This window comes from Cetorhinus maximus, unplaced genomic scaffold, assembly GCF_964194155.1.
Source record: "Cetorhinus maximus unplaced genomic scaffold, sCetMax3.hap1.1 HAP1_SCAFFOLD_1796, whole genome shotgun sequence".
NCBI lineage: Eukaryota > Metazoa > Chordata > Chondrichthyes > Lamniformes > Cetorhinidae > Cetorhinus > Cetorhinus maximus.
Window position 1 is genome coordinate 21,363 of NW_027597736.1, and position 25,399 is coordinate 46,761.

General features: G+C 55.7%; 1 protein-coding gene across 1 annotated transcript; it reads right to left on the reverse strand.

Annotated features, from left to right (window-relative positions):
• Nucleotides 1–12,306: 12,306 nt before the first annotated feature.
• LOC144676656 (mediator of RNA polymerase II transcription subunit 19-B-like) lies at nt 12,307–25,284 on the reverse strand. The gene is made up of 6 exons (XM_078537025.1): nt 24,240–25,284; nt 22,588–22,710; nt 19,074–19,207; nt 16,618–16,714; nt 14,548–14,642; nt 12,307–12,765 (listed from the first exon to the last, which is right to left on the reverse strand). The coding sequence occupies exons 1-6, from the start codon at nt 24,448–24,450 to the stop codon at nt 12,697–12,699; spliced, it is 729 nt and encodes a 242-aa protein (XP_078393151.1). The 5' UTR covers nt 24,451–25,284; the 3' UTR covers nt 12,307–12,696.
• Nucleotides 25,285–25,399: the final 115 nt, after the last annotated feature.

Sequence of the window (25,399 nt, forward strand, 5' to 3'; positions counted from 1 at the left end):
TCCCGCACATCCCTCTCTCTCTCTCTTTCTCTTTCTCTTCTCCCGCACATCCCCCTCTCTCTCTCTCTCCTCTCCACCCGCACATCCCCCTCTCTCTCTCTTTCTTTCTCTCCTCCCGCACATCCCCCTCTCTCTCTCTTTCTCTTCTCCCGCACTTCCCCCTCTGCCCTCTCTCTCTCTCTCTCCAGAGTAAGATATCCTTCCTGTGATGCGGTGACCAAGAACTGTATCCAAAAAATTCCAGCTGTGGCCTAGCCAGCGTTTTGTACAGCTGCAGTGTTACATCCCTGCTTTTGTCTTCAACACCAGGCCCAATAAAGGAAAGCATTCCACGCGCTTTCTCGACCACCTTGTCCACCCGCCCAGCCACCTCCAGGGGCCTGTGGACATGCTCTCCAAGGTCTCTCGCTTCCTCAACCCCTCTCAATAACTTCCCGTTTATTCAGTATTCCTTTGCTTTATTCACCCTCCCCCCCAACCCCCCCAAATGCAACACCTCACACTTTTCCAGACTGAATTCCATTTGCCACTTCTCCGCCCACTCAACCAAACCATTGATATCTTTCTGGAGACGACAGCTATCCTCTTCAACTATCGACCACACGGCCAATTTTTGTGTCGTCTGCAAATTTCCCCACATTCTTCCCGCCAAAGTGGGCACATTTCCCATTTTCCCCCCCGTTATCTTCCCTCGGGGCACGATTAGGAAACCCGCAGACGATAGGAAAGTCAGCCGCGCGGTCGATGACCGAGGTGGGGAAGCCGCGGACTGCAGGACGATACATCGGTGGACTGGGCAGGAGGGCGGAGAAGCGGCCAACGCAGTTTAATCTGGGGATGCGAGAGTCGATGGATTTGTGGGGAGGGCTAACAAGGCAAGGGGAACGCACAATAAATAGTGGGACACTGAGGAGTGGAGAGGGACAGAGGCACCTTGTGGTGGGGTGGGGCGTATCCCTGAAGGTGCCTGGACAGGCAGACCGGATGGTGGAGAAGGCAGACGGGATCGATGCCTCTGTCGGCCGAGGTGCAGAATCTAAGAGCCGGTGGGCGTGGGGTGGGGGTTATGCCTGAACTGTATAAAACACTGGTTAGGCCACAGCTGGAGTCCTGTGTACAGTCCCCGGGTCACCGCACTATCAGAGCGACGCGGTCACACCGGAGAGGGTACAGAGGAGGTTCACAGAGGGACGTTGCCGGGATCGGAGAGTTTTAGCGACGAGGAGAAAGATTGGACGGGATTTGGTTACTGATCCAATTTCAAATAGTCGCTGGGTGGTACAGGACCTGAGTCCGGGGGGAGGGGAGAGAAGACATTTTTGTTGAATCTTTTCGTCTGGCACTCATCAGGACAATCGCCTAGAACGCCCGTGTCAGGGGGGAAGCAACCACTTTATACCACTCGAGGAGCGAGCGCCGATGATTGGCTGGCGAGTGGGCTCTGATTGGTCGAGGCAGTTGCCATTGCAGAATTCACCAGTTGACGGTGGCTGACAGTTAACTGCCAAGCGGCGTTGGAAATTTTAAACCGGGCAGCTCGACTCTGATTGGTCAAAGGTGTTGCCCTGAGGAACGAACCAGTGAATGGCTGCCAAATATCCAGTTCCCTCTCAAAAGCCAAAACTGGGCACTCTGCCATGCCATGATCCAGCTGTTGAGGTTTTAATATCAATTACAATATATCATCATGTACAGAAAACTCACTGTGCACACAGATGGTGTATGCATAATGGGACATTTTCCTTGGGTGGGAGAGGTATTTTGACCGGGACACTGGTCATTCATCTCAGCTCCAGGACATCACTGCAGGAGTTCCTCAGGGTTAGTGTCCTCGGCCCAACCATCTTCAGCTGCTTCATCAATGACCTTCCCTCCATCATAAGGTCAGAAGTGGGGATGTTCGCTGATGATTGCACAATGTTCAGCACCATTCGCGACTCCTCAGATACTGAAGCCAGTCCATGTCCAAATGCAGCAAGACCTGGACAATATCCAGGCTTGGGCTGACAAGTGGCAAGTAACATTCGCGCCACACAAGTGCCAGGCAATGACCATCTCCAACAAGAGAGAATCCAACCATCGCCCCTTGACATTTGGCAGCCATTCGCTGGTTCATTCCTCAGGGCAATACCTTGACCAATCAGAGTCAAGCTGCCTGGTTTAAAATTTCCAACACTGCTTGGCAGTTAACTGTCAGCCACCATCAACTGGTGAATTCTGCATGCATCACCATCACTGAATCCCCCACTATCAACATCCTGGGGGTTTTATCATTGACCAGAAACTGAACTGGACCCAGCCATATAAACACTGTGGCTACAAGAGCAGGTCAGAGGCTGGGAATCCTGCGGAGAGTCACTCACCTCCTGACTCCCCAAAGCCTGTCCACCATCTACAAGGGAACAAGTCAGGAGTGTGATGGGATACTCCCCACTTGCCTGGATGAGTTGCAGCTCCCACAACACTCAAGAAGCTCGACACCGTCCAGGACAAAGCAGCCCCCTCTCGATCGGCCCCCCATCCACAAACATTCACTCCCTCCACCACCGACGCACAGTAGCAGCAGTGTGTGTACCATCTACAAGATGCACTGCAGCAACTCACCAAGGCTCCTTCGACAAGCACCTTCCAAACCTTATGGGGGGGAGATGGGGGGGCGCAGTGGTATTGTCACTGGACTAGTAATCCAGAGGCCCAGACTAATGCTCTGGGGGGAAACACAGGTTCAAGTCTCACCATGGCAGCCGGTGGTGAGTTTCAGTTGATAAAGTCTGAAATATAAAGCCGGTCTCAGTCATGGTGACCATGAAACCATTGTCGATTGTTGTCAAGACCCCATCTGGTTCGCTGATGCCCCTTTAAGGGGAGGGAAATTGGGCCTACGCGTGACTCCAGACCCACAGCAATGTGGTTGACGCTTGACTGCCCCTCTGAAGATGACCTAAGCAAGGTCAGTTCCTGGGCAGTTAGGGATGGGCCACCAACGCTGGGCCTTGCCAGCGACGCCCACATCCCAGGAAAGAGATCGATCCCGAAGGGCAAGGGCAACCCCGCCGCCCGGAAGTTCCCCCTCCGAGCCCCTCACCGTCCCGACTTGGGAATATATCGGCCGTTCCTTCGCTGTCGCTGGGGTCAAAGATCCTGGGACTCCCTCCCTAACAGCGCTGTGGGTGTACCTACACCACACACGGGGACAAAATCCTGGAACTCCCTCCCTAACAGCGCTGTGGGTGTACCTACACCACACACGGGGACTGCAGCGGTTCAAGAAGGCAGCTCACCCTCCCCCCCCCCACCACCTTCTCAAGGGGGGCAATTAGGGACGGGGCAATAAATGCTAGGCCCGGACAGCGACTCACCACATCCTGGGTGAACTAACTCCCTGCTCTTCTTTCCGTTCGAACTACAGGACCTTTGACAGCAGTGAAAACAGGCTGGGCAGGTACTCACCATCCGAGGAGCGGCGCCGCGGACAGTGCAGCATTCCCTCAGCCCCGCACCGAGTGTCAGCCGAGGTTCTGGGTCCAGCTCCGACTCTGGAGGCTCCAGATAAGAGATTTCAGCAATTTTTGGGGACCTCAAGGACGAACGCGGGGCCTGGGGGATTTCATGCAGTCGCCGCAGTGGGAACCATGGCGACAGGGGCCTACTTGACCCTCGGGCCTCTCAAGCCTTCGATGGCCGCCCAGTGACCTTCCTGGAGGAGCTGTTTGGTGGGGGGGGGGTGGGGGGGGGAGGGCGTTTGGCTATCAGACAGTCTGTGGCCGCTGAAAGACAGACACCCCCCCACCCCACTCATCTTCACCTTGCCAACCCCACCCAGCCACCAGACATGACACCTCCACCCGCCTGCGGCCTGGGGCCTCTCAGCGATCTGGGGCCTCAGGTCAACTGGCCGGCAGGACTTCGGTCAAGGGGAAGGCCCGACAATGGGGCGATTAAGCGCCTGTGGTCAGTCCACCACATACCCCCACCCCCCTCCCTCCCACCCACCTCACCCGCAAAGGAACTGACGAGGGGGGGGTTCTCTTGCCGGTCCTCCGACTGGTGTGCGAGACCCCCCCACACCCCTTCACCACAACCAGCTTCACCCCCACCCCATCCCCGACAATATTCTGGCCTCTGAATCTTGGCGCCGAAGATGAGGGTCTTGGGTTAACGCGGAGAGAAACGGGGAGAAGCTGGGCACATTCGCCTTCGAGCGGTCGAGGGTAAGGGGTTGGATTGATCGGGGCGTTCGAAATCGAGAAGGGGGTTTTTCGATCGATCAAAGTTGGCGGGGGAGGGGGGTCGGGAAATCTCGGGGGGGGACACGGATCGAAAAGAATCGGGATAGAACCAGAGTCGGGTTGGGGAGGGGGGGAGGAGATGAGGAGGGATGTTTTTTTTTTTAGACGCAGCGAGTTGTTGTGATCTGGAAGGCGCCGCCCTGAAAGCAGATTCAACAGGGACGCTCGAAAGGTGGGGGGCAATCGCGTAAATACTTGGAGGGGAAGATAAGTGACTGAGCTAGAGGGTGAAAAGGAGGGATGGGTGGGGGCAAGGGGGAGGAGGGCACATTGGATCGCTCTAGCGAAGAGCTGGTATGGGTACGATGGGCTGAATGGCTCCCTGGTGTGCTGCATCATTCTGAGATTCTCTGACAGTGGGTGGTGGGGCGGGGGGGTGGGTGGGGAGGGAGGGGAGGGGGTGCTGCTTTTACTCTGCTCGGGGATGAGGTGAGAGATTGCTTTCGTCCGCTGCTCAAACAGTGCCAAGCATGACACACGCAACGTGCTACATCCCACAAATAGTGCACAGGCGTGTAACACGCCCGAAGGTCACACCTTCAGGAGGGGGAGACAGGCTGGTTACACAGATCGGAAGGGGTGTGGGGGGCTGGAGGAGGTTACAGAGATAGGGAGGGGTGTAGGGGCTGGAGGAGGTTACAGAGATAGGGAGGGTTGTAGGGGCTGGAGGAGGTTACAGAGATAGGGAGGGGTGTAGGGGCTGGAGGAGGTTACAGAGATAGGGAGGGTTGTAGGGGCTGGAGGAGGTTACAGAGATAGGGAGGGGTGTAGGGGGCTGGAGGAGGTTACAGAGATAGGGAGGGGTGTAGGGGCTGGAGGAGGTTACAGAGATAGGGAGGGTTGTAGGGGCTGGAGGAGGTTACAGAGATAGGGAGGGGTGTAGGGGCTGGAGGCGGTTACAGAGATAGGGAGGGTTGTAGGGGCTGGAGGAGGTTACAGAGATAGAGAGGGGTGTAGGGGCTGGAGGAGGTTACAGAGATAGGGAGGGTTGTAGGGGCTGGAGGAGGTTACAGAGATAGGGAGGGGTGTAGGGGCTGGAGGAGGTTACAGAGATAGGGAGGGGTGTGGGGGGCTGGAGGAGGTTACAGAGATAGGGAGGGTTGTAGGGGCTGGAGGCGGTTACAGAGATAGGGAGTGGTGTGGGGGGCTGGAGGAGGTTACAGAGATAGGGAGGGTTGTAGGGGCTGGAGGCGGTTACAGAGATAGGGAGGGGTGTAGGGGCTGGAGGAGGTTACAGAGATAGGGAGGGTTGTAGGGGCTGGAGGAGGTTACAGAGATAGGGAGGGGTGTAGGGGCTGGAGGAGGTTACAGAGATAGGGAGGGTTGTAGGGGCTGGAGGAGGTTACAGAGATAGGGAGGGGTGTAGGGGGCTGGAGGAGGTTACAGAGATAGGGAGGGGTGTAGGGGCTGGAGGAGGTTACAGAGATAGGGAGGGTTGTAGGGGCTGGAGGAGGTTACAGAGATAGGGAGGGGTGTAGGGGCTGGAGGCGGTTACAGAGATAGGGAGGGTTGTAGGGGCTGGAGGAGGTTACAGAGATAGAGAGGGGTGTAGGGGCTGGAGGAGGTTACAGAGATAGGGAGGGTTGTAGGGGCTGGAGGAGGTTACAGAGATAGGGAGGGGTGTAGGAGCTGGAGGAGGTTACAGAGATAGGGAGGGTTGTAGGGGCTGGAGGAGGTTACAGAGATAGGGAGGGGTGTAGGGGGCTGGAGGAGGTTACAGGGATAGGGAGGGGTGTAGGGGGCTGGAGGAGGTTACAGAGATAGGGAGGGTTGTAGGGTCTGAGGGACGTTACAGAGATAGGGAGGGTTGTAGGGGCTGGAGGAGGTTACAGACATAGGGAGGGTTGTAGGGACTGGAGGAGGTTACAGAGATAGGGAGGCGTGTAGGGGGCTGGAGGAGGTTACAGAGATAGGGAGGGTTGTAGGGTCTGAGGGAGGTTACAGAGATAGGGAGGGTTGTAGGGGCTGGAGGAGGTTACAGAGATAGGGAGGGGTGTAGGGGGCTGGAGGAGGTTACAGAGATAGGGAGGGTTGTAGGGGCTGGAGGAGGTTACAGAGATAGGGAGGGTTGTAGGGGCTGGAGGAGGTTACAGAGATAGGGAGGGTTGTAGGGGCTGGAGGAGGTTACAGAGATAGGGAGGGGTGTAGGGGGCTGGAGGAGGTTACAGAGATAGGGAGGGTTGTAGGGTCTGAGGGAGGTTACAGAGATAGGGAGGGTTGTAGGGGCTGGAGGAGGTTACAGAGATAGGGAGGGGTGTAGGGGGCTGGAGGAGGTTACAGAGATAGGGAGGGTTGTAGGGGCTGGAGGAGGTTACAGAGATAGGGAGGGTTGTAGGGGCTGGAGGAGGTTACAGAGATAGGGAGGGTTGTAGGGACTGGAGGAGGTTACAGAGATAGGGAGGGTTGTAGGGACTGGAGGAGGTTACAGAGATAGGGAGGGGTGTAGGGACTGGAGGAGGTTACAGGGATAGGGAGGGGTGTAGGGGGCTGGAGGAGGTTACAGGGATAGGGAGGGTTGTAGGGGGCTGGAGGAGGTTACAGAGATAGGGAGGGTTGTAGGGTCTGAGGGAGGTTACAGAGATAGGGAGGGTTGTTGGGGCTGGAGGAGGTTACAGAGATAGGGAGGGTTGTAGGGGCTGGAGGAGGTTACAGAGATAGGGAGGGGTGTAGGGGGCTGGAGGAGGTTACAGAGATAGGGAGGGTTGTAGGGGCTGGAGGAGGTTACAGACATAGGGAGGGGTGTAGGGGCTGGAGGAGGTTACAGGGATAGGGAGGGTTGTAGGGGGCTGGAGGAGGTTACAGAGATAGGGAGGGTTGTAGGGACTGGAGGAGGTTACAGAGATAGGGAGGGTTGTAGGGGGCTGGAGGAGGTTACAGCAGCAGATGGGAGACAGGGCCGAGTCTGGCGCTCAAGGCGATGGAGGTCGTGCAGGTGGGAGGGGGTCACCTCGGGTCCAGACGGTTGCGAATTGGCCGTTGTTGCCGCTGTCTCGGTCGGAGGTTTTGTCACCCCTGGTGCAGGCTCGGAATGTCACTCCTCCCGCCCTCCTCTCCTATCTCTCCCAGGCTCCCCTCCCTCTCCCTCTCCCTCTCCCTCTCTCCCCCTCCCCCTCCGCTGAGGGCTCTGGTGGCAACGGGGCTCCCGGAAAGCGAGGGAGGGCGAAAGGTCAGAGTCCGTCCGCTCTACCGAGCGTCTCCCACGCCAAGGGCGGGAATGGGATTGGCCGGTATCCCCTTTCACAGCAACGTGGCCTGGAAGGGGGCAGGGGGCTTGGTGGGGGTGGGGGGTGTGGAGGGTGGGTTCGGCGGGGGTGCGGAGGGCGAGGCACCTGGTGGCTAAAAACAAAAGGACCACCGGGCACTGCGATGGACGGCTGTTTGGCCAGTGCCCTTTTCAAGTTGTGCTACTGTGAATATAAGAAGGCAGTGCAATATTAAAAGGGCATTGGACGGTACGAGATCACGCCTCACGCAACCCACCCCCCCCGCCCAACCTCACCCCCGCAACAACAACAACCCTTCGGGCTGGGAACAAGAGCGCGGGCAGGTGGGAGGCTTCGGAGAGGCGGCCGTCGGCCTCTCGGTTTCGGGGGTGCGATCGGGACGGAAGTGGGTACCTGAGCTTTGCGTCGCTTTCCTGAGCCAGCGGTAGAAGCCTCTTCCTGCAGGCCGAGACCTGTATCTCTGAGTTGGGGGTGGCAGGGAAGGAGTGGGGGGGTGGGTGGGCGCATGGTGATGAAAGCCTCTTCTTGTAGGCCGAGACCTCTGTCCCTGAATGGGACAGGGGTGGGGTGATGAAAGCCTCTCCCTGTAGGCCGAAACCTCTGCCTCTGAATTGGGGGGGGGAGTGATGATATAAGCCTCTTCTTGTAGGCCGAGACCTCTGTCCCTGAATGGGACAGGGGTGGGGTGATGAAAGCCTCTCCCTGTAGGCCGAAACCTCTGCCTCTGAATTGGGGGGGGGAGTGATGATATAAGCCTCTTCTTGTAGGCCGAGACCTCTATCTCTGAATTCGGGGGGAGTGATGATATAAGGCTCTTCTTGTAGGCCCACACCTATGTCCCTGAATGGGACAGGGGCGGGGTGATGAAAGCCTCTTCCTGTAGGCCGTGACCCCTGCTTCTGAATGGGGACAGGGAGGCTGTAAAGGAAGCCTTTTCCTGTAGGCCGAGACCCCCTATCTCTGAATTGGGGGGGGGGGGGGTGGTGGGGTGGGGTGTGATGATAGAAGCCTCTTCTTGTAGGCCGAGACCCCTGCCTCTAAATTAGGAGGAGTGATGATGGAAGCCTCTTCCTACAGGCCGAAACCTCGACCTCTGAATTGGGGCGGGGTGATGATAGAAGCTTCTTCTTATAGGCCGAGACCTCGACCTCTGAATTGAGGCGGGATGATGATAGAAGCCTCTTCTTGTAGGCCGAGACCTCGACCTCTGAATTGGGGGGGGGAGTGATGATAGAAACCTCTTCCTGTAGGCCGAGACCTCGACCTCTGAATTGAGGCGGGGTGATGATAGAAACCTCTTCCTGTAGGCCGAGACCTCTGTATCTGAATTGGAGGGGGGAGTGATGATAGAAGCCTGTTCTTGTAGGCCGAGACCGCTGTATCTGAATTGGAGGGGGGCTGCGGGGTGGGGGGCAGTGACGGAAGTCTCTTTCTCCAGGTCGAGAGATCTGCGCCTCTGAACTGGACCAGAGTTGGAAACCTCTTCCTGTGCTGGGGCTTTCGCTAGAGGCCATTACCTCCTGAGCTGGACCGGAAGCACGCTCCCACCGCCCCACCAACTAACCAACCAACCAACCACCGTCCTGTCGAATCGAGCCAAGCTGCTGCACGGGGCGGACAGCCTGAAGCCTTTCCCTGTAGGCCGAAACCCTATCAACGTTGCCTCTGCTGTTCAGATATCCACACAGTAGTGCAATGTTGCTTATAGGGTTCTGGACGGCGGGAGACTCTAGCGTCGGACAGACATCGGAAGGAGGGAGCCATCGCGCCGCCTGGAGACTTTCCAACTCCCGCTCCCTGCGTTCGAGGGCAATTTCCTCGCGTGTGTTATTTTCCTCTCTCTCGCCTTGTTACCGTTAACTGCAGGAGCCATGCGGCCTCTGGAGCTGGGCCGGAACCGTGCAGACGTCTGCACCATCACCAGGACCGCACATTTCCAACGACTCCACCCCGGCTTCAGCTCATCCGCTGCGGAAGCCCTCACCCAGGCCCCTGTTCCCCTCCCTCCGGGCTCGACTATTCCGAGGCTCTCCCACATTCTACCCTCCGCAAACTTCAGCTCATCCAAAACTCAGCTGCCCCTCACCCACCCACCCCACCCCGTGTCCGAGCTCAAAGTGAATCCCCTTCATCCGTCACCCCCTGTGCTCGTTGACCCCACACTGACCCCCACCCCCCGGTTAAACAACGCCTCGATTTTAAAATTCACATCCTCGTTTTCAAATCCCTCCATGGCCTCAACCCTCCCTATCTCTGTAACCTCCTCCAGTTCCTACACCCCTCCCTATCTCTGTAACCCCCTCCAGTCCCTACAACACTCCCTATCTCTGTAACCTCCTCCAGTCCCTACAACCCTATCTCTGTAACCTCCTCCAGCCCCTACAACCCTCCCTATCTCTGTAACCTCCTCCAGTTCCTACGACCCTCCCTATCTCTGTAACCTCCTCCAGCCCCTACACCCCCTCCCTATCGCTGTAACCTCCTCCAGCACCTACACCCCCTCCCTATCTCTGTAACCTCCTCCAGCCCCTACACCCCCTCCCTATCTCTGTATCCTCCTCCAGCCCCTACACCCCCTCCCTATCTCTGTATCCTCCTCCAGCCCCTACACCCCTCCCTATCTCTGTAACCTCCTCCTGCCCCTACGACCCAACCTATCTCTGTAACCACCTCCAGCCCCTACACCCCTCCCTATCTCTGTATCCTCCTCCAGCCCCTACACCCCCTCCCTATCACTGTAACCTCCTCCTGCCCCTACGACCTAACCTATCTCTGTAATCTCCTCCAGCCCCTACGACCCAACCTATCTCTGTAATCTCCTCCAGCCCCTACGACCCAACCTATCTCTGTAACTCTCCCACGACCCTCCGTGATCTCTGCGCTCCTCCAATTCCGGCCTCTTGACCATCCCCCCCGATTTTAATCGCTCCACCATTGTCGGCCGTGCCTTCAGCTGCCTGGGGGGCCCTGAGCTCTGGGATTCCCTGACCCTCTCCACAATAGCTCGTGTTGATCCAGCACATTCAATGTCGTAAAACATCCCAAGCAATTTCCAGGAACAATTAGCAATTAAAATTGGACTCCAAGCCACACAAGGAGACAGCTGGCCAAACTCTTGGCCAAAGAGATAGGTTTTAAGGACCGTCTCAAAGGAGGAGAGAGAGAGAGAGAGATGGATTTGGGGATGGAATTACAGAGCTTAGGACTGAGGCAACTGCATCTGATTTTTTGGGTCCATAATCTGAGACACAAGAGTAATGTCACACTGCTGATAGGCTGAGGGACACACTGTCAGGGTAATGTAGAGGGAGCTCTACACTGTATCTAACCCGTGCTGTACCTGCCCTGGGAGCGCTCGATGCTGACACTGGGTATAAAGTGGGGAGAGGGTGGGACACTGTCAGGGTAATGTAGAGGGAGCTCTACACTGTATCTAACCCGTGCTGTACCTGCCCTGGGAGCGCTCGATGCTGACACTGGGTATAAAGCGGGGAGAGGGTGGGACACTGTCAGGGTAATGTAGAGGGAGCTCTACACTGTATCTAACCCATGCTGTACCTGCCCTGGGAGCGCTCGATGCTGACACTGGGTATAAAGCGGGGAGAGGGTGGGACACTGTCAGGGTAATGTAGAGGGAGCTCTACACTGTATCTAACCCGTGCTGTACCTGCACTGGGAGCGCTCGATGCTGGCACTGGGTATAAAGTGGGGAGAGGTGGGACACTGTCAGTGTAATGTAGAGGGGGCTCTACACTGTATCTAACCCGTGCTGTACCTGCACTGGGAGCGCTCGATGCTGGCACTGGGTATAAAGTGGGGAGAGGTGGGACACTGTCAGTGTAATGTAGAGGGAGCTCTACACTGTATCTAACCCGTGCTGTACCTGCCCTGGGAGCGCTCGATGCTGACACTGGGTATAAAGTGGGGGACACACTGTCAGGGTAATGTAGAGGGAGCTCTACACTGTATCTAACCCGTGCTGTACCTGCCCTGGGAGCGCTCGATGCTGACACTGGGTATAAAGTGGGGAGGGACACTGTCAGGGTAATGTAGAGGGAGCTCTACACTGTATCTAACCCGTGCTGTACCTGCCCTGGGAGCGCTCGATGCTGACACTGGGTATAAAGTGGGGAGAGGGTGGGACACTGTCGGGGTAATGTAGAGGGAGCTCTACACTGTATCTAACCCGTGCTGTACCTGCCCTGGGAGCGCTCGATGCTGACACTGGGTATAAAGTGGGGAGAGGGTGGGACACTGTCAGGGTAATGTAGAAGGAGCTCTACACTGTATCTAACCCGTGCTGTACCTGCCCTGGGAGCGCTCGATGCTGACACTGGGTATAAAGTGGGGGAGGGACACACTGTCAGGGTAATGTAGAGGGGGCTCTACACTGTATCTAACCCGTGCTGTACCTGCCCTGGGAGCGCTCGATGCTGACACTGGGTATAAAGTGGGGAGAGGGTGGGACACTGTCGGGGTAATGTAGAGGGAGCTCTACACTGTATCTAACCCGTGCTGTACCTGCCCTGGGAGCGCTCGATGCTGACACTGGGTATAAAGTGGGGAGAGGGTGGGACACTGTCAGGGTAATGTAGAGGGAGCTCTACACTGTATCTAACCCGTGCTGTACCTGCCCTGGGAGCGCTCGATGCTGACACTGGGTATAAAGTGGGAGGGACACACTGTCAGGGTAATGTAGAGGGAGCTCTACACTGTATCTAACCCATGCTGTACCTGCCCTGGGAGCGCTCGATGCTGACACTGGATACTACTGGTGAACACTACCAGAGAAAGACACAGTGAACGTCACTTTTTAATAAAAAAAACACAAACATTTATTGCACAATGGAAAATTAAATTAAAAAAAGATTCAGTAATAAGTAAATGTAACGGGTCATCCTATCATCCTGGGCAATCAGGTGTCTGCACTTCAGCACTCACCGGTCTCTTTACCCTCTCGGGGGGGTGGGCCTTCACCTCTTCACCCCCACCACTGGCATCTGCTGCAGTGCCAAAGGAGCTGGCACAACCCAGCAGTCGGGGGGGGGGCGGGGGGCTTTACAATGAAGCAGGTGCAGAGGTGGAGAGGCAGCAGAGGAGAAGGAGGGAGCGAGGGAGAGAGAGGAGTGACGGGGCTGGGGTTGAGAGTCCCCTGCTCCTCCAGACTCAGTGACCGGATGGTTCTAGCGTAGGCTGCTGCTGCTGCTGGGCTGGGAGCTGCTCAGTCCCGGGTGCTCAGGACTATGGCGGTTCTACAACACAGAAAAGGAAAATTCAAACAAAGGTGCCCGTCCCCCATGGAGGCACCAGGCGCAAATCCCCCTCGTTAACCCACCCCCCCCCCCCCCAGACTTACCCCAACCCCCAGTCACTGATGGACTGACCCAGATCAGATCCCCCCACCCTCCAGTCACTGATGGACTGACCCAGATCAGATCCCCCCACCCTCCAGTCACTGATGGACTGACCCAGATCAGATCCCCCCACCCTCCAGTCACTGATGGACTAACCCGACTCCTCCCCACCCCAGTCACTGATGGACTGACCCAGCTCCCACTCCCCTTCACTAATGGACTGACCCATCTCTGCCCCCCACCCCCCCCCAAACCACAGTCATTGATGGACTGACCCAGCTTTCCCACCTAGTCACTGATGGGCTGACCCAGCACCACCATCCCCCCAAGTCACTGATGGACTGACCCAACTCCCCACCCCCAGTCACTGATGGACTGACCCAGCTTCCACCCGCCCAGTCACTGATGGACAGACCCAGCTCCCCACCCCACCCAGTCACTGATGGAGTGACCCACACCCCCCCCACAGTCACTAATGGACTGACCCAGCTTTCCCCGCACTGTCACTAATGGACTGACCCAGCTCCCCCACCCCGGCACTAATGGACTGACCCAGCACCACCCCACCCGCAAGTCACTAATGGACTGACCCAGCTCCCCCTCTCCTTCACTAATGGACTGACCCAGCTCCCCCTCTCCTTCACTAATGGACTGACCCAGCTCCCCCTCCCCTTCGCTAATGGACGGACCCAGCTCCCCCTCCCCTTCACTAATGGACTAACCCAGCTTTCCCCTCCCCTTCACTAATGGACTAACCCAGCTTTCCCCTCCCCTTCACTAATGGACTGACACAGCTCCCCCTCCCCTTCACTAATGGACCGATTCAACTCCACCCCGCTCCCCCCCCCAGTCACTGATGGACTGACCCAGCTCCCCACCCCACCCAGTCACTGATGGAGTGACCCACACCCCCCCCACAGTCACTAATGGACTGACCCAGCTTTCCCCGCACTGTCACTAATGGACTGATACCCAGCTCCCCCACCCCGGCACTAATGGACTGACCCAGCACCACCCCTCCCACAAGTCACTAATGGACTGATTAGCTCCCCCTCTCCTTCACTAATGGACTGACCCAGCTCCCCCTCCCCTTCGCTAATGGACGGACCCAGCTCCCCCTCTCCTTCACTAATGGACTGACCCAGCTCCCCCTCCCCTTCACTAATGGATTAACCCAGCTTTCCCCTCCCCTTCACTAATGGACTGACACAGCTCCCCCTCCCCTTCACTAATGGACCGATTCAGCTCCACCCCACTCCCCCCCCCAGTCACTGATGGACTGACCCAGCTCCCCACCCGCCCCAGTCACTAATGGAGTGACCCAGCTTCCCCACCCCCAGTCACTAATGGACTGACCCAGCTCCCCCTCCCCGTCACTAATGGACTGACCCACCTCCACACCCCCCCCAAACCAGTCACTGATGGACTGACCCAGCTCCCCACCCCACCCAGTCACTGATGGAGTGACCCACTCGCCCCCCCCCCCCAGTCACTAATGGACTGACCCAACTCACCCGCCCACCCCCCCCCACCCCGTCACTGATGGAGTGACCCAGCTTCCACTGCTACCAACCCCCCCCACAAATGGGCTGACCCAGCTCCCCACCCCATCCAGTCACTGATGGAGTGACCCACTCCCCCCACCCCTCTAGTCACTAATGGACTGACCCTCAACCTCACCTTTTTCTTTTTCTTCTCTTTCTTTTTCTTCTTCCGATCGGGATCATCATCCTTTTTCTTCTTCTTCTTCTTATGATCGGAGTCGGAGGGTGTTTCTGCAGCGAGGGGGGAAATGAGATGGAATTTGAATAAGGACCACCCAGTGGTGAAGGAGCCAAGTCCTCCTGTATCCCACAATCCACTTCCCCACCCAGCGGGGTCAGAGCCGAGTCCTCCTGTATCCCACAATCCACTTCCCCACCCAGCGGGGGACAGAGCCGAGTCCTCCTGTATCCCACAATCCACTTCCCCGCCCAGCGGGGGACAGAGCCGAGTCCTCCTGTATCCCACAATCCACTTCCCCACCCAGCGGGGTCAGAGCCGAGTCCTCCTGTATCCCACAATCCACTTCCCCACCCAGTGGTGAAGGAGCCGAGTCCTCCTGTATCCCACAATCCACTTCCCCACCCAGCGGGGTCAGAGCCGAGTCCTCCTGTATCCCACAATCCACTTCCCCGCCCAGCGGGGGACAGAGCCGAGTCCTCCTGTATCCCACAATCCTCTTCCCCACCCAGCGGGGGACAGTGCCGAGTCCTCCTGTATCCCACAATCCACTTCCCCACCCAGCGGGGGACAGTGCCGAGTCCTCCTGTATCCCACAATCCACTTCCCCACCCAGCGGGGGACAGAGCCGAGTCCTCCTGTATCCCACAATCCACTTCCCCACCCAGCGGGGGACAGAGCCGAGTCCTCCTGTATCCCACAATCCACTTCCCCACCCAGCGGGGGACAGTGCCGAGTCCTCCTGTATCCCACAATCCTCTTCCCCACCCAGTTGGGGCAGGGGTGACCCGGCTCCGCCCGCTCCCAGTTACTGGCGGGAGTTACAAAAGGTGGTAAAAGGAGGAGTGTGGGCTGTTAGGGACCGAAAAGCAGATTTACACTTGGAGGCAGGGGGCATGGGGCTGAGGTATTAAATTATTGGATAAAACAACAGGGAGGGGGAAGAAACGGAAAGGGGGTGGGGATGGAGTTCAAGATCTAAAATTGTTGAACTCAATATTCAGTCCGGAAGGCTGTAAAGTGCCTAGTCGGAAGATGAGGTGCTGTTCCTCCAGTTTGCGTTGAGCTTCACTGGAACAATGCAGCAAGCCAAGGACGGACATGTGGGCAAGAGAGCAGGGTGGAGTGTTAAAATGGCAAGCGACAGGGAGGTTTGGGTCTTTCTTGCGGACAGACCGAAGGTGTTCTGCAAAGCGGTCGTTGCTCCCAATGCGGTTTCCTCTACATTGGAGAGACCAAACGCAGACTGGGTGACCGCTTTGCAGAACAGCTTCGGTCTGTCTGCAAGCATCACCCAGACCTCCCTGTCGCTTGCCATTTTAACACACCACCCTGCTCTCTTGCCCACATGTCTGTCCTTGGCCTGCTGTATTGTTCCAGTGAAGCTCAACGCAAACTGGAGGAACAGCACCTCATCTTCCGACTAGGCACTTTACAGCCTTCCGGACTGAATATTGAATTCAACAACTTTAGATCTTGAACTCCTCCCTCCATCCCCACCCCCTTTCCGATCCCCCTCCTTTTTGTTTTTTCCAATAATTTATATAGATTTTTCTTTTCCCACCTATTTCCATTATTTTTAAATCTATAACTGTAATACCCTGTCAGTCTTTCCACCCCACCCCCACTAGAGCTATACCTTGAGTGTCCTGCCATCCATTCTTAATTAGCACATTCTCTTAGACAATATCACCACCTTCAACACCTCTTTGATCCTTTGTCTGTGACATCTTTTGATTATCTGCTCCTATCACTGCTTGCTTGTCCCTACAACCACCCCCACCCCACCCCCAACTTCTCTCCCCCCACCTTAAACCAGCTTATATTTCACCCCTCTCCTAATATTGTTCAGTTCTGTTGAAGGGTCATGAGGACTCGAAACGTCGACTCTTTTCTTCTCCGCCGATGCTGCCGGACCTGCTGAGTTTTTCCAGGTAATTCTGTTTTTGTTTTCCCACAATCCATTCCCCACCAAGTGGGACAGGGATGAGTCCTCCTGTATCCCACAATCCTTTTCCTTGAACCCACCTGGCGGGACAGGGTCCTGAGTCCGACTGTGCTTATGCTTGTGTTTGCTCTTCTTCTTGGGAGGCTGGATGTGCATCAGTCGGTATTGTTCAGGGAGCTGGAGGGAGAGAGAGAGAGGGGAGAGAGCAGTCAGAGCAGTGCAGCAGAGTGTGGGGTAAATGGAGTCAGCATCATATCGAATACAGAGTGAGAGAGAGAGCGAGAGAGGGGCAGCATAGCCTGGCCCACGGGGGCAGCCTGCGAGGGGGACCCTGTAGGGAAAATGATATTTAACGATCAGTTTTAGTTTCGATCACACAATCAAGGTTTACGGGTCAGCTAATCTCGCGGTATACAATGCCTTACAAACTGTAACCGATAAGAGGACACCAGCAGTTAACACCATGCAAAACTCTGCTCAGCTTCATTGGACAGAGAAAGACACCGTGGGGGTTTTTAAAGACACAGTGAGGTGACGTACCGGTGAGTTAATTACAGAACAAGCGACGAAGAGGCCCTTGTTGCACTCATCTCCATGTTATTACAGAGCCGCATGGAGTCGCTGCCTTCAGGGTTGAATGGGGAAAGCTTACATTTCCACCCCCCGCCCCCCCCACATCGTCAGAACCTTATCAGAACAGGGTGTTATCAGGAAAGGGAGAGCTAGGAAGGAAAGAATAACAACAGCTTGTGTCCTACATTAAGCTGGTTTTACTTTGTAGTGCTTTAGATGAAAGCAATTATACCCGACTCAATGTATTCTTTGTACTAAGACCTAACTTTTGTGACACTCTGTGACTAGTTTTGTAACTGCAGAATTTTTCTCATCACTCAAGACTATGTATTCGTTGAACGTATAAGGAGACGTGACTACCTTACATTTTAAACACTGATTACTGCTATGCACCTATATTTTGTACGCACTCTGTATAAGGTTAAGTATTAACCTATTTTGTAATCTTCTGTGTTAGGCCGACATAGTTTTAAGGTCCTAAGCAACTTTTCCAAATCGTCCTTTTGTTTCTATCATGGTAAAGTAACTCACTCCGATTACCAACAACCACAGGGGGAAAAAACATCACCCAGCAGGTGGCCTCCGGAGAGAGTTACTGAGGGATCTGTGCCAATTAAGCGGAGTCTCAGACTAAGGTGAAGCTCAGGGTATCTTTCCTGAGGATATGACAGCGCGCAGCCTCCCCTATCCCAAACAAACGGTCAAAGGAAGATACCCTTAAACACCCATTGTCTTAGCAAGAAGTTATTAAAAAGAACAGAAATAAACTTGTCTGAGCAAGGTGGGGGGTGGTCCGATAGGTGATCGGCATTTTAAGAAACCAGTCAGGGCATAGTGAGAAGTGATATCAATTGATGGCCATCGACTCGCCCCCTTGGGGCCGATGACGCAGCCCTCAAGCCGATCGGAAAATAACCTCGCCTCGTTTAGGCCGCTCGGAATACAGTAACATCGCTGATCACGCTGTGAGTCGAGCCTTGGGAAGCGTTGATCAGCAACAGCTTCCACAGACCGAGGCAGGGCCGAATTGGATACTGAGCACTGCTGGTCAGCTGAAAGCAGGTGATCAGAAACCAGAGAGAGGGAGAGAGAGAGACTCAGTTATAGAGAGTTCAAGAGACACCCCCGAGGGAGTGATTGTGAACGGAGAGACATAGGAAGACGCAGCCTGAGGGAGTGATACTCATAGAGGTCCACAGCACAGAGAAAGGCCCCTTCGGCCCATCCAGTCTGCGCCGGTCAAACAAGTACCTAACTATTCTAATCCCATTTTCCAGCACTAGGCCTATTAGCCTTGTATGACATGTGGCATCACAAGTGCACATCCAAATACTTTCTTAACTGTTATGAGGGTTTCTGCCTCTACCACCCTTTCAGGCAGTGAGTTCCAGATTCCCACCACCCTCTGGGTGAAAAAATTCCTCCTCACATCCCCTCTAAATCTCTTGTCCCTTACCTTAAATCTATGCCCCCTGGTTATTGATCCCTCCACCAAGGGGAAAAGTTCCTTCCTGTCTACCTTATCTATGCCCCTCAAAATTTTATACACCTCAATCATGTCCCCCCCTCAATCTCCTCTGCTCCAGGGAAAATAAACCCAGTCTATCCAATCTCTCCTCATAACTAAAACTCTCCAGCCCAGGGAACATCCTGGTAAATCTCCTCTGCTCCAGGGAAAATAACCCCAGTCTATCCAATCTCTCCTCATAACTAAAACTCTCCAGCCCAGGCAACATCCTGTAAATCTCCTCTGCTCTCTCTCTAATGCAATCACATCCTTCCTATAATGCGGATTCCAGGACTGCACGCAATACTCTAGCTGTGTCCTAACCAGCGTTTTATATTGAACTGATAGTGAACAGAGAGAGAGTGACACACACCAAGGGAGTGTTAGTGACGCACACAAGAGTGATCACAGGGTTGCACTGCTGCGCTCTCTACCTCACTGTGAAGTGCTCCTTACCGGGCCTGTGTGCAGTCTGAAGCCAGTGAGGAGGGTGCCGGTCAGGAGGTTGAAGGAGTTGCCACAGATCGGCGGCTTCTCAATGAGCGAACGCAGACTGCTGTTGTCTTGTGAGCCAGGCATGTCGATCATACCTGCATCAATGAGAGAGAGAGAGAGAGAGAGAGAGAGAGAGACCGACGGAGAGGGGCACAATGAGGAACACAGAGCACGAGAGAGAAAGAGAGAGTGGGGGGCACAGAGAGGAACACAGAGCACGTGAGAGAGAGAGTGGGGGGCACAGAGAGGAACACAGAGCACGTGAGAGAGAGAGTGGGGGGCACAGAGAGGAACACAGAGCACGTGAGAGAGAGAGTGGGGGGCACAGAGAGGAACAGAGCACGTGAGAGAGAGAGTGGGGGGCACAGAGAGGAACACAGAGCACGTGAGAGAGAGAGAGAGAGAGAGAGAGGGCGAAAGCACAGAGAGGAACACAGAGCACGTGAGAGAGAGAGAGAGAGAGAGGGCGAAAGCACAGAGAGTAACACAGAGCACGTGAGAGAGAGAGTGGGGGGCACAGAGAGGAACACAGAGCACGTGAGAGAGAGAGTGGGGGGCACAGAGAGGAACACAGAGCACGTGAGAGAGAGAGTGGGGGGCACAGAGAGGAACACAGAGCACGTGAGAGAGAGAATGGAGGGCACAGAGAGGAACACAGAGCACGTGAGAGAGAGAGTGGGGGGCACAGAGAGGAACACAGAGCACGTGAGAGAGAGAGTGGGGGGCACAGAGAGGAACAGAGCACGTGAGAGAGAGAGTGGGGGGCACAGAGAGGAACACAGAGCACGTGAGAGAGAGAGAGAGAGAGAGAGAGGGCGAAAGCACAGAGAGGAACACAGAGCACGTGAGAGAGAGAGAGAGAGAGAGAGGGCGAAAGCACAGAGAGGAACACAGAGCATGAGAGAGAGAGAGAGATGCCCAGATAGGGTTAGACCACCAGAGAGAGACAGAGGAACACAGAGCAAGAGACAGACAGACACCAAAGACAGAGAGAAAAACAGAGAGATAGACATGAAGGGAGAGAGAATGAGAGACAGAGAGAGAAGCACAGACAGAGAGAGAGAGAGAGAGAAGCACAGAGAGAGAGAGAGAGAGAGAGAGAGAAGCACAGACACAGAGAGAGAGAGAGAGAGAGAAGCACAGACACAGAGAGAGAGAGAGAAGCACAGACAGAGAGAGAGAGAGAGAGAGAGAGAAGCACAGACACAGAGAGAGAGAGTGGAGAGACTGTGGTTAGCTCAGTTGATTGCAGCATGAATTTTAACATTGTGACCGCCAACGCCCCAGACAGGATCTCCAATCGCCATTTCCATTCCCATTTCCCCCTCTTACTGGCCTCGTCCGCGCCCCATGTTTATTTAGGTAATGGGGTAGAAAGCAGAGATCCAAATTTACCACAGGCACAAAGATAAGCGGCGCGGTGAGCGGTGTTAAATGGGAGTCTAAAGTTACAAAGAGCCATCCCTGTATCGAGTGAACGAGCAAAACCAGGTGACCAATGGGATTTCAACGTTGGTGGATGGGAGGACATCCTAAAAAAGAGTAAAAGAGGGGTCTTTCTAAATGGTGAAAAGCGAGAAACAGTGGAGGTCCCCAGAGAATTGGGGGTCCAGGTGCACCGATCATTCACATGTCATGAACAGGTTGAGGAAAAAAAAAATCAGACAGGCTAATGGAATTCCGCCCCTTATATCGCAAGGAGGAGAATCCAAGGGGGTAGAAGTCATGTCCCGGCCGGACAAAGCCCTGGTCAGACCACACCCGGAGTCGCTGGGAGCAGTTCTGGGCACCACGCCCGAGGAAGGAGATATTCCCCCTTGGAGGGAGCGCAGTGTGGACTCACCAGAACGATACCGGGACTGCGAGGGTTAAATTACGAGGAGAGGTTTACACACCTAGGGTTGTATTCCCTGCAATTTAGAAGATTAAGGGGTGATTGGATAGAAGTTTGAGATATTAAGGGGAAGCAGAGAGAGGGTCACAGATCAGGCACAGTCTCATCGAATGGCAGAACAGGCCCGAGGGGCTGAATGGCCTCCCCTTTCCCGATTGCGTGTAACGTCAAGGAGAAAAACGTAGAAAGGAAGCGGGGTTTGAGAGTTAGTTGGAGGGGTTGAAGGACGTAGAAATCGAAAAGCCTCTCCCTGTGCAAATGGTCGTTTCAGCACCGATGGTGTATCGATGGAGACTCTTCCATCCACTCGATCATCCAGGCTCTTTCATCTCTGAGTAACGGCGTGTTGGGAATCAGAGTTAGAAACTAACAGACACCACGTCGGTCCATCCATTTCCCCATTAACTGACCCACACTTACATTCTGTGGCAACTCCTCAAATTTAAAATCAGCATTCTCGTGTTCAAATCACACCCCAGCCCCGACAAACCTCCCTATCTCTGTAACCTCCTTCAGCCCCTACACAACCCTCCCTATCTCTGTAACCTCCTCCAGCCCCTACACAACCCTCCCTATCTCTGTAACCTCCTTCAGCCCCTACAACCCTCCCTATCTCTGTAACCTCCTCCAGCCCCTACAACCCTCCCTATCTCTGTAACCTCCTCCAGCCCCTACACAACCCTCCCTATCTCTGTAACCTCCTCCAGCCCCTACACAACCCTCCCTATCTCTGTAACCTCCTCCAGCCCCTACACAACCCTCCCTATCTCTGTAACCTCCTCCAGCCCCTACAACCCTCCCTATCTCTGTAACCTCCTCCAGCCCCTACAACCCTCCCTATCTCTGTAACCTCCTTCAGCCCCTACAACCCTCCCTATCTCTGTAACCTCCTCCAGCCCCCACAACCCTCCCTAGCTCCTCCAGCCCCTACAACCCTCCCTATCTCTGTAACCTCCTCCAGCCTCCACAACCCTCCCTATCTCTGTAACCTCCTCCAGCCCCTACAACCCTCCCTATCTCAGTAACCTCCTCCAGCTCCTACAACCCTCCCTATCTCTGTAAACTCCTCCAGCCCCTTCAACCCCATCTCTGTAACCTCCTCCAGCTCCTACAACCCTCCCTATCTCTGTAAACTCCTCCAGCCCCTTCAACCCCATCTCTGTAACCCCCTCCTGCCCCTACACCCCTCCCTATCTCTGGAACCTCCTCCAGCCCCTACAACCCTCCCTATCTCTATAACCTCCTCCAGCCCCTACAACCCTCCCTATCTCTGTAACCTCCTCCAGCCCCGACAACCCTCCCTATCTCTGTATCCTCCTCCAGCCCCGACAACCCTCCCTATCCCTGTATCCTCCTCCAGCCCCTACAACCCTCCCTATCTCTGTAACCCTCCTACGACCCTCCGAGATCTCTGCGCTCCTCCAATTCCGGCCTCTTGACCATGCCCCCCCCCGATTTTAATCGCTCCACCGTCGGTGGCCGTGCCTTCAGCTGCCTGGGGGGCCTTGAGCTCTGGAATTCCCTCCCTAAACCTCTCCCCCTCCGCCCCCCTCACCCCCTCTCTTTTCCTCCTTTAAATACCTGGAAGTTCTGGCAGGAAGTTACTCAGTTTGTCCTTCACCTTCTTCCCACAGAATTTGTTGTAGGCATGTTCCAGATTGTAGTGAGTGATGAGGTTAGTGCTTCCGGTGAGATCTGTGACTCCTACAACGTGGGTAAAAGAGAAACTCAGAAATTCGAGTGCAATTCAGGTCAATTCTGCGCACAGAGAGACGAGGAAAAGGTGCCTCACATTCTCCTCCAGTTTTCCATTCAATCACATCTGTGAGGGAGCTGGATTAACATCAGTAGAGATACAGTCAGTAACACAGGGCGCTGGGGGGAGAGGGGTTACTGAGTGACAGTGTGAGGGAGCTGGATTAACATCAGTAGAGATACAGTCAGTAACACAGGGCGCTGGGGGGAGAGGGGTTACTGAGTGACAGTGTGAGGGAGCTGGATTAACATCAGTAGAGATACAGTCAGTAACACAGGGCGCTGGGGGGGAGAGGGGTTACTGAGTGACAGTGTGAGGGAGCTGGATTAACATCAGTACAGATACAGTCAGTAACACAGGGCGCTGGGGGGGAGAGGGGTTACTGAGTGACAGTGTGAGGGAGCTGGATTAACATCAGTAGAGATACAGTCAGTAACACAGGGCGCTGGGGGGGAGAGGGGTTACTGAGTGACAGTGTGAGGGAGCTGGATTAACATCAGTAGAGATACAGTCAGTAACACAGGGCGCTGGGGGGGAGAGGGGTTACTGAGTGACAGTGTGAGGGAGCTGGATTAACATCAGTAGAGATACAGTCAGTAACACAGGGCGCTGGGGGAGAGGGGTTACTGAGTGACAGTGTGTGGGAGCTGCCGCCCTCGGTGTTCTGGTTGGCAGCGGGCGCAGGTTTGGACGGTGCTATCAGGGTAGTCTTGGCAAGTTGCTGCAGTGCGCCTTGTCGGATGGGACCCACCGCTGCCACCATGTACTGTTGGCAGAGGGGGAGGGGTGATGTTTGGAGGAGGAGGAGGAGGAGGAGGCAGCGGGGGTGCCCAACTTGACCTCACCCCCCGGTCGAACATAGCTAACGGTCAAAGTCTGACCCCCTCCCTCCTCCTCCACCCCATCCACGCAGTCGGAGGGAGAGTGGAGTCTATGATTCCTCCATTCTAGGCTGAGATGGAGCTCCAGAGGTGAAAGTTCAGGCTGGGACTGAGTCCCGCCCCAGCCTTCCCCGCCCATTGGTCAGGCCAGGGTGTCAATCGGAGGCGTTCCCGCTTTCCCATTGGCCTGCCGCGCCATCAATCACGGCGTCACAATGCACGTCACCCCGCTACCACCACCCAGGTCCCGCCCCCTTCCCCACCCATTGGTCAGACTCGGCTGTCGCTCCCGCATCCCCATTGGCCTGCCGCGCCATCAATCACGGCACACCGCGTCACAATGGACGCCCCTCCTCTACCACCGCCCAGGTCCCGCCCCCTTCCCCACCCATTGGTCAGACACGGCTGTCGCTCCCGCATCCCCATTGGCCTGCCGCGCCATCAATCACGGCACATGGCGTCACAATGCACCAGCCCTGTCCACCAACCACTCAAGTCCCGCCCCCTTCCCCACCCATTGGTCAGAACCAGCTAATGGCTCCCAGGCGCTCCCGCCTCCCCATTGGCCGCCCGCGCCGTCAGTCACGGCCGTTCACCTGGCAACTCCCGCATGACGTAGAAGGGTTCGTTTAAGACACCACCCCCCGCGCCGCCTGTTTTCCTCAGCGTTTCGTCCGCTCCGCCCGCCGCGGCCGCCGGCACCACCACCGGCTGCTGCTGCTGCTTGGCGAAGGAGCTCATGGCCGGCGAGGCCGTGGCCAGGATGGAAGGGTCGCTTTGCGAGAACAGCGTGTTGATGGCGTCCATGGTCGGACGGATCGGCCTTCACGCAGCCATCCTGTACAGCTTCCCGGCCGCCATCTTATTGTCTTTCCGTCGCCAATACACAAGCGCTGACGTCTGAACGCCATGACGTTACAATGCTCTGATTGACGTCTCTTTCACCCAATCACGATCAACTCCCCCTGGCTGGTCTGACGGAGGGGAGGGGTGGTGGCTAAGCGGCTTAACCAATCGCGGTAGCTCAATGATGGTATTCGCCAATCAGCAAGCGGGGCAGGTGGGAAAATTGGGCGGGAGGATTGGTTCGGACCAATAAGCAAGAGGCGTCGTATCCGATTTGGCCAATCAGCAGGATGTGTTTTCATGCGGCCGCCCAATACGTCAAAGGTGGGGAGGAGGGGGGCCCGTTGAACCAGTCGGAGCCGGTTGCTGTCTTGACGTCATGGGACGGCCCACCGACGCAGATGGTGATTGGCGTATCCGCCTCACCCAATCACCATCGGGGACTTTAGGAGGCCCAACAGACAGAATGATGATTGACGTCCGCCTCACCCAATGGCCATCAAGGACGTCGGAAAGGCCTGTCGATGGGCCGATGATGGACGTCGCCGCCGCCCAATCGCGGCCGAAGTCCTCGGGAGAGCCGGCCAATCGGCCGCGCGCTTTCCTTTTCACGTGCTGGACGCCAACACGATTGGTTCAATTAAGTGCCAATCATATCGGCCGCAGCCAATCGCAGGGGAGGAAGAAGGGGCGGGGATCGCGAATGGTGTCATTGGTTGACCTCGAAGCCGAGATTATGTAGGGATGGAAACGCATGAGAAAAGAAAATAAAAAATATCATCCACGATAATAATCAACATGCCCCCTGATCGGTAATAAAAAAAAAACAGGGCGCCATTCCCAAGAAGCAGCAGTTGAGGGGGGAAAAAAAGCGGCCGTGGGTGACTTGACCCCGCTCCCCCCCCAACAA

Excerpts from the sequence above, each read along its gene's own strand:
- LOC144676656 (XM_078537025.1), bottom strand. The coding sequence starts at position 24,450 with ATGGACGCCATCAACACGCTGTTCTCGCAAAGCGACCCTTCCATCCTG. Across the intron at positions 22,711-24,239 it reads CGTCATGCGGGAGTTGCCAG|GAGTCACAGATCTCACCGGA; the intron begins GTGAACGGCCGT and ends CCCACGTTGTAG. Across the intron at positions 16,715-19,073 it reads TCAGACTGCACACAGGCCCG|CTCCCTGAACAATACCGACT; the intron begins GTAAGGAGCACT and ends CTCTCCCTCCAG.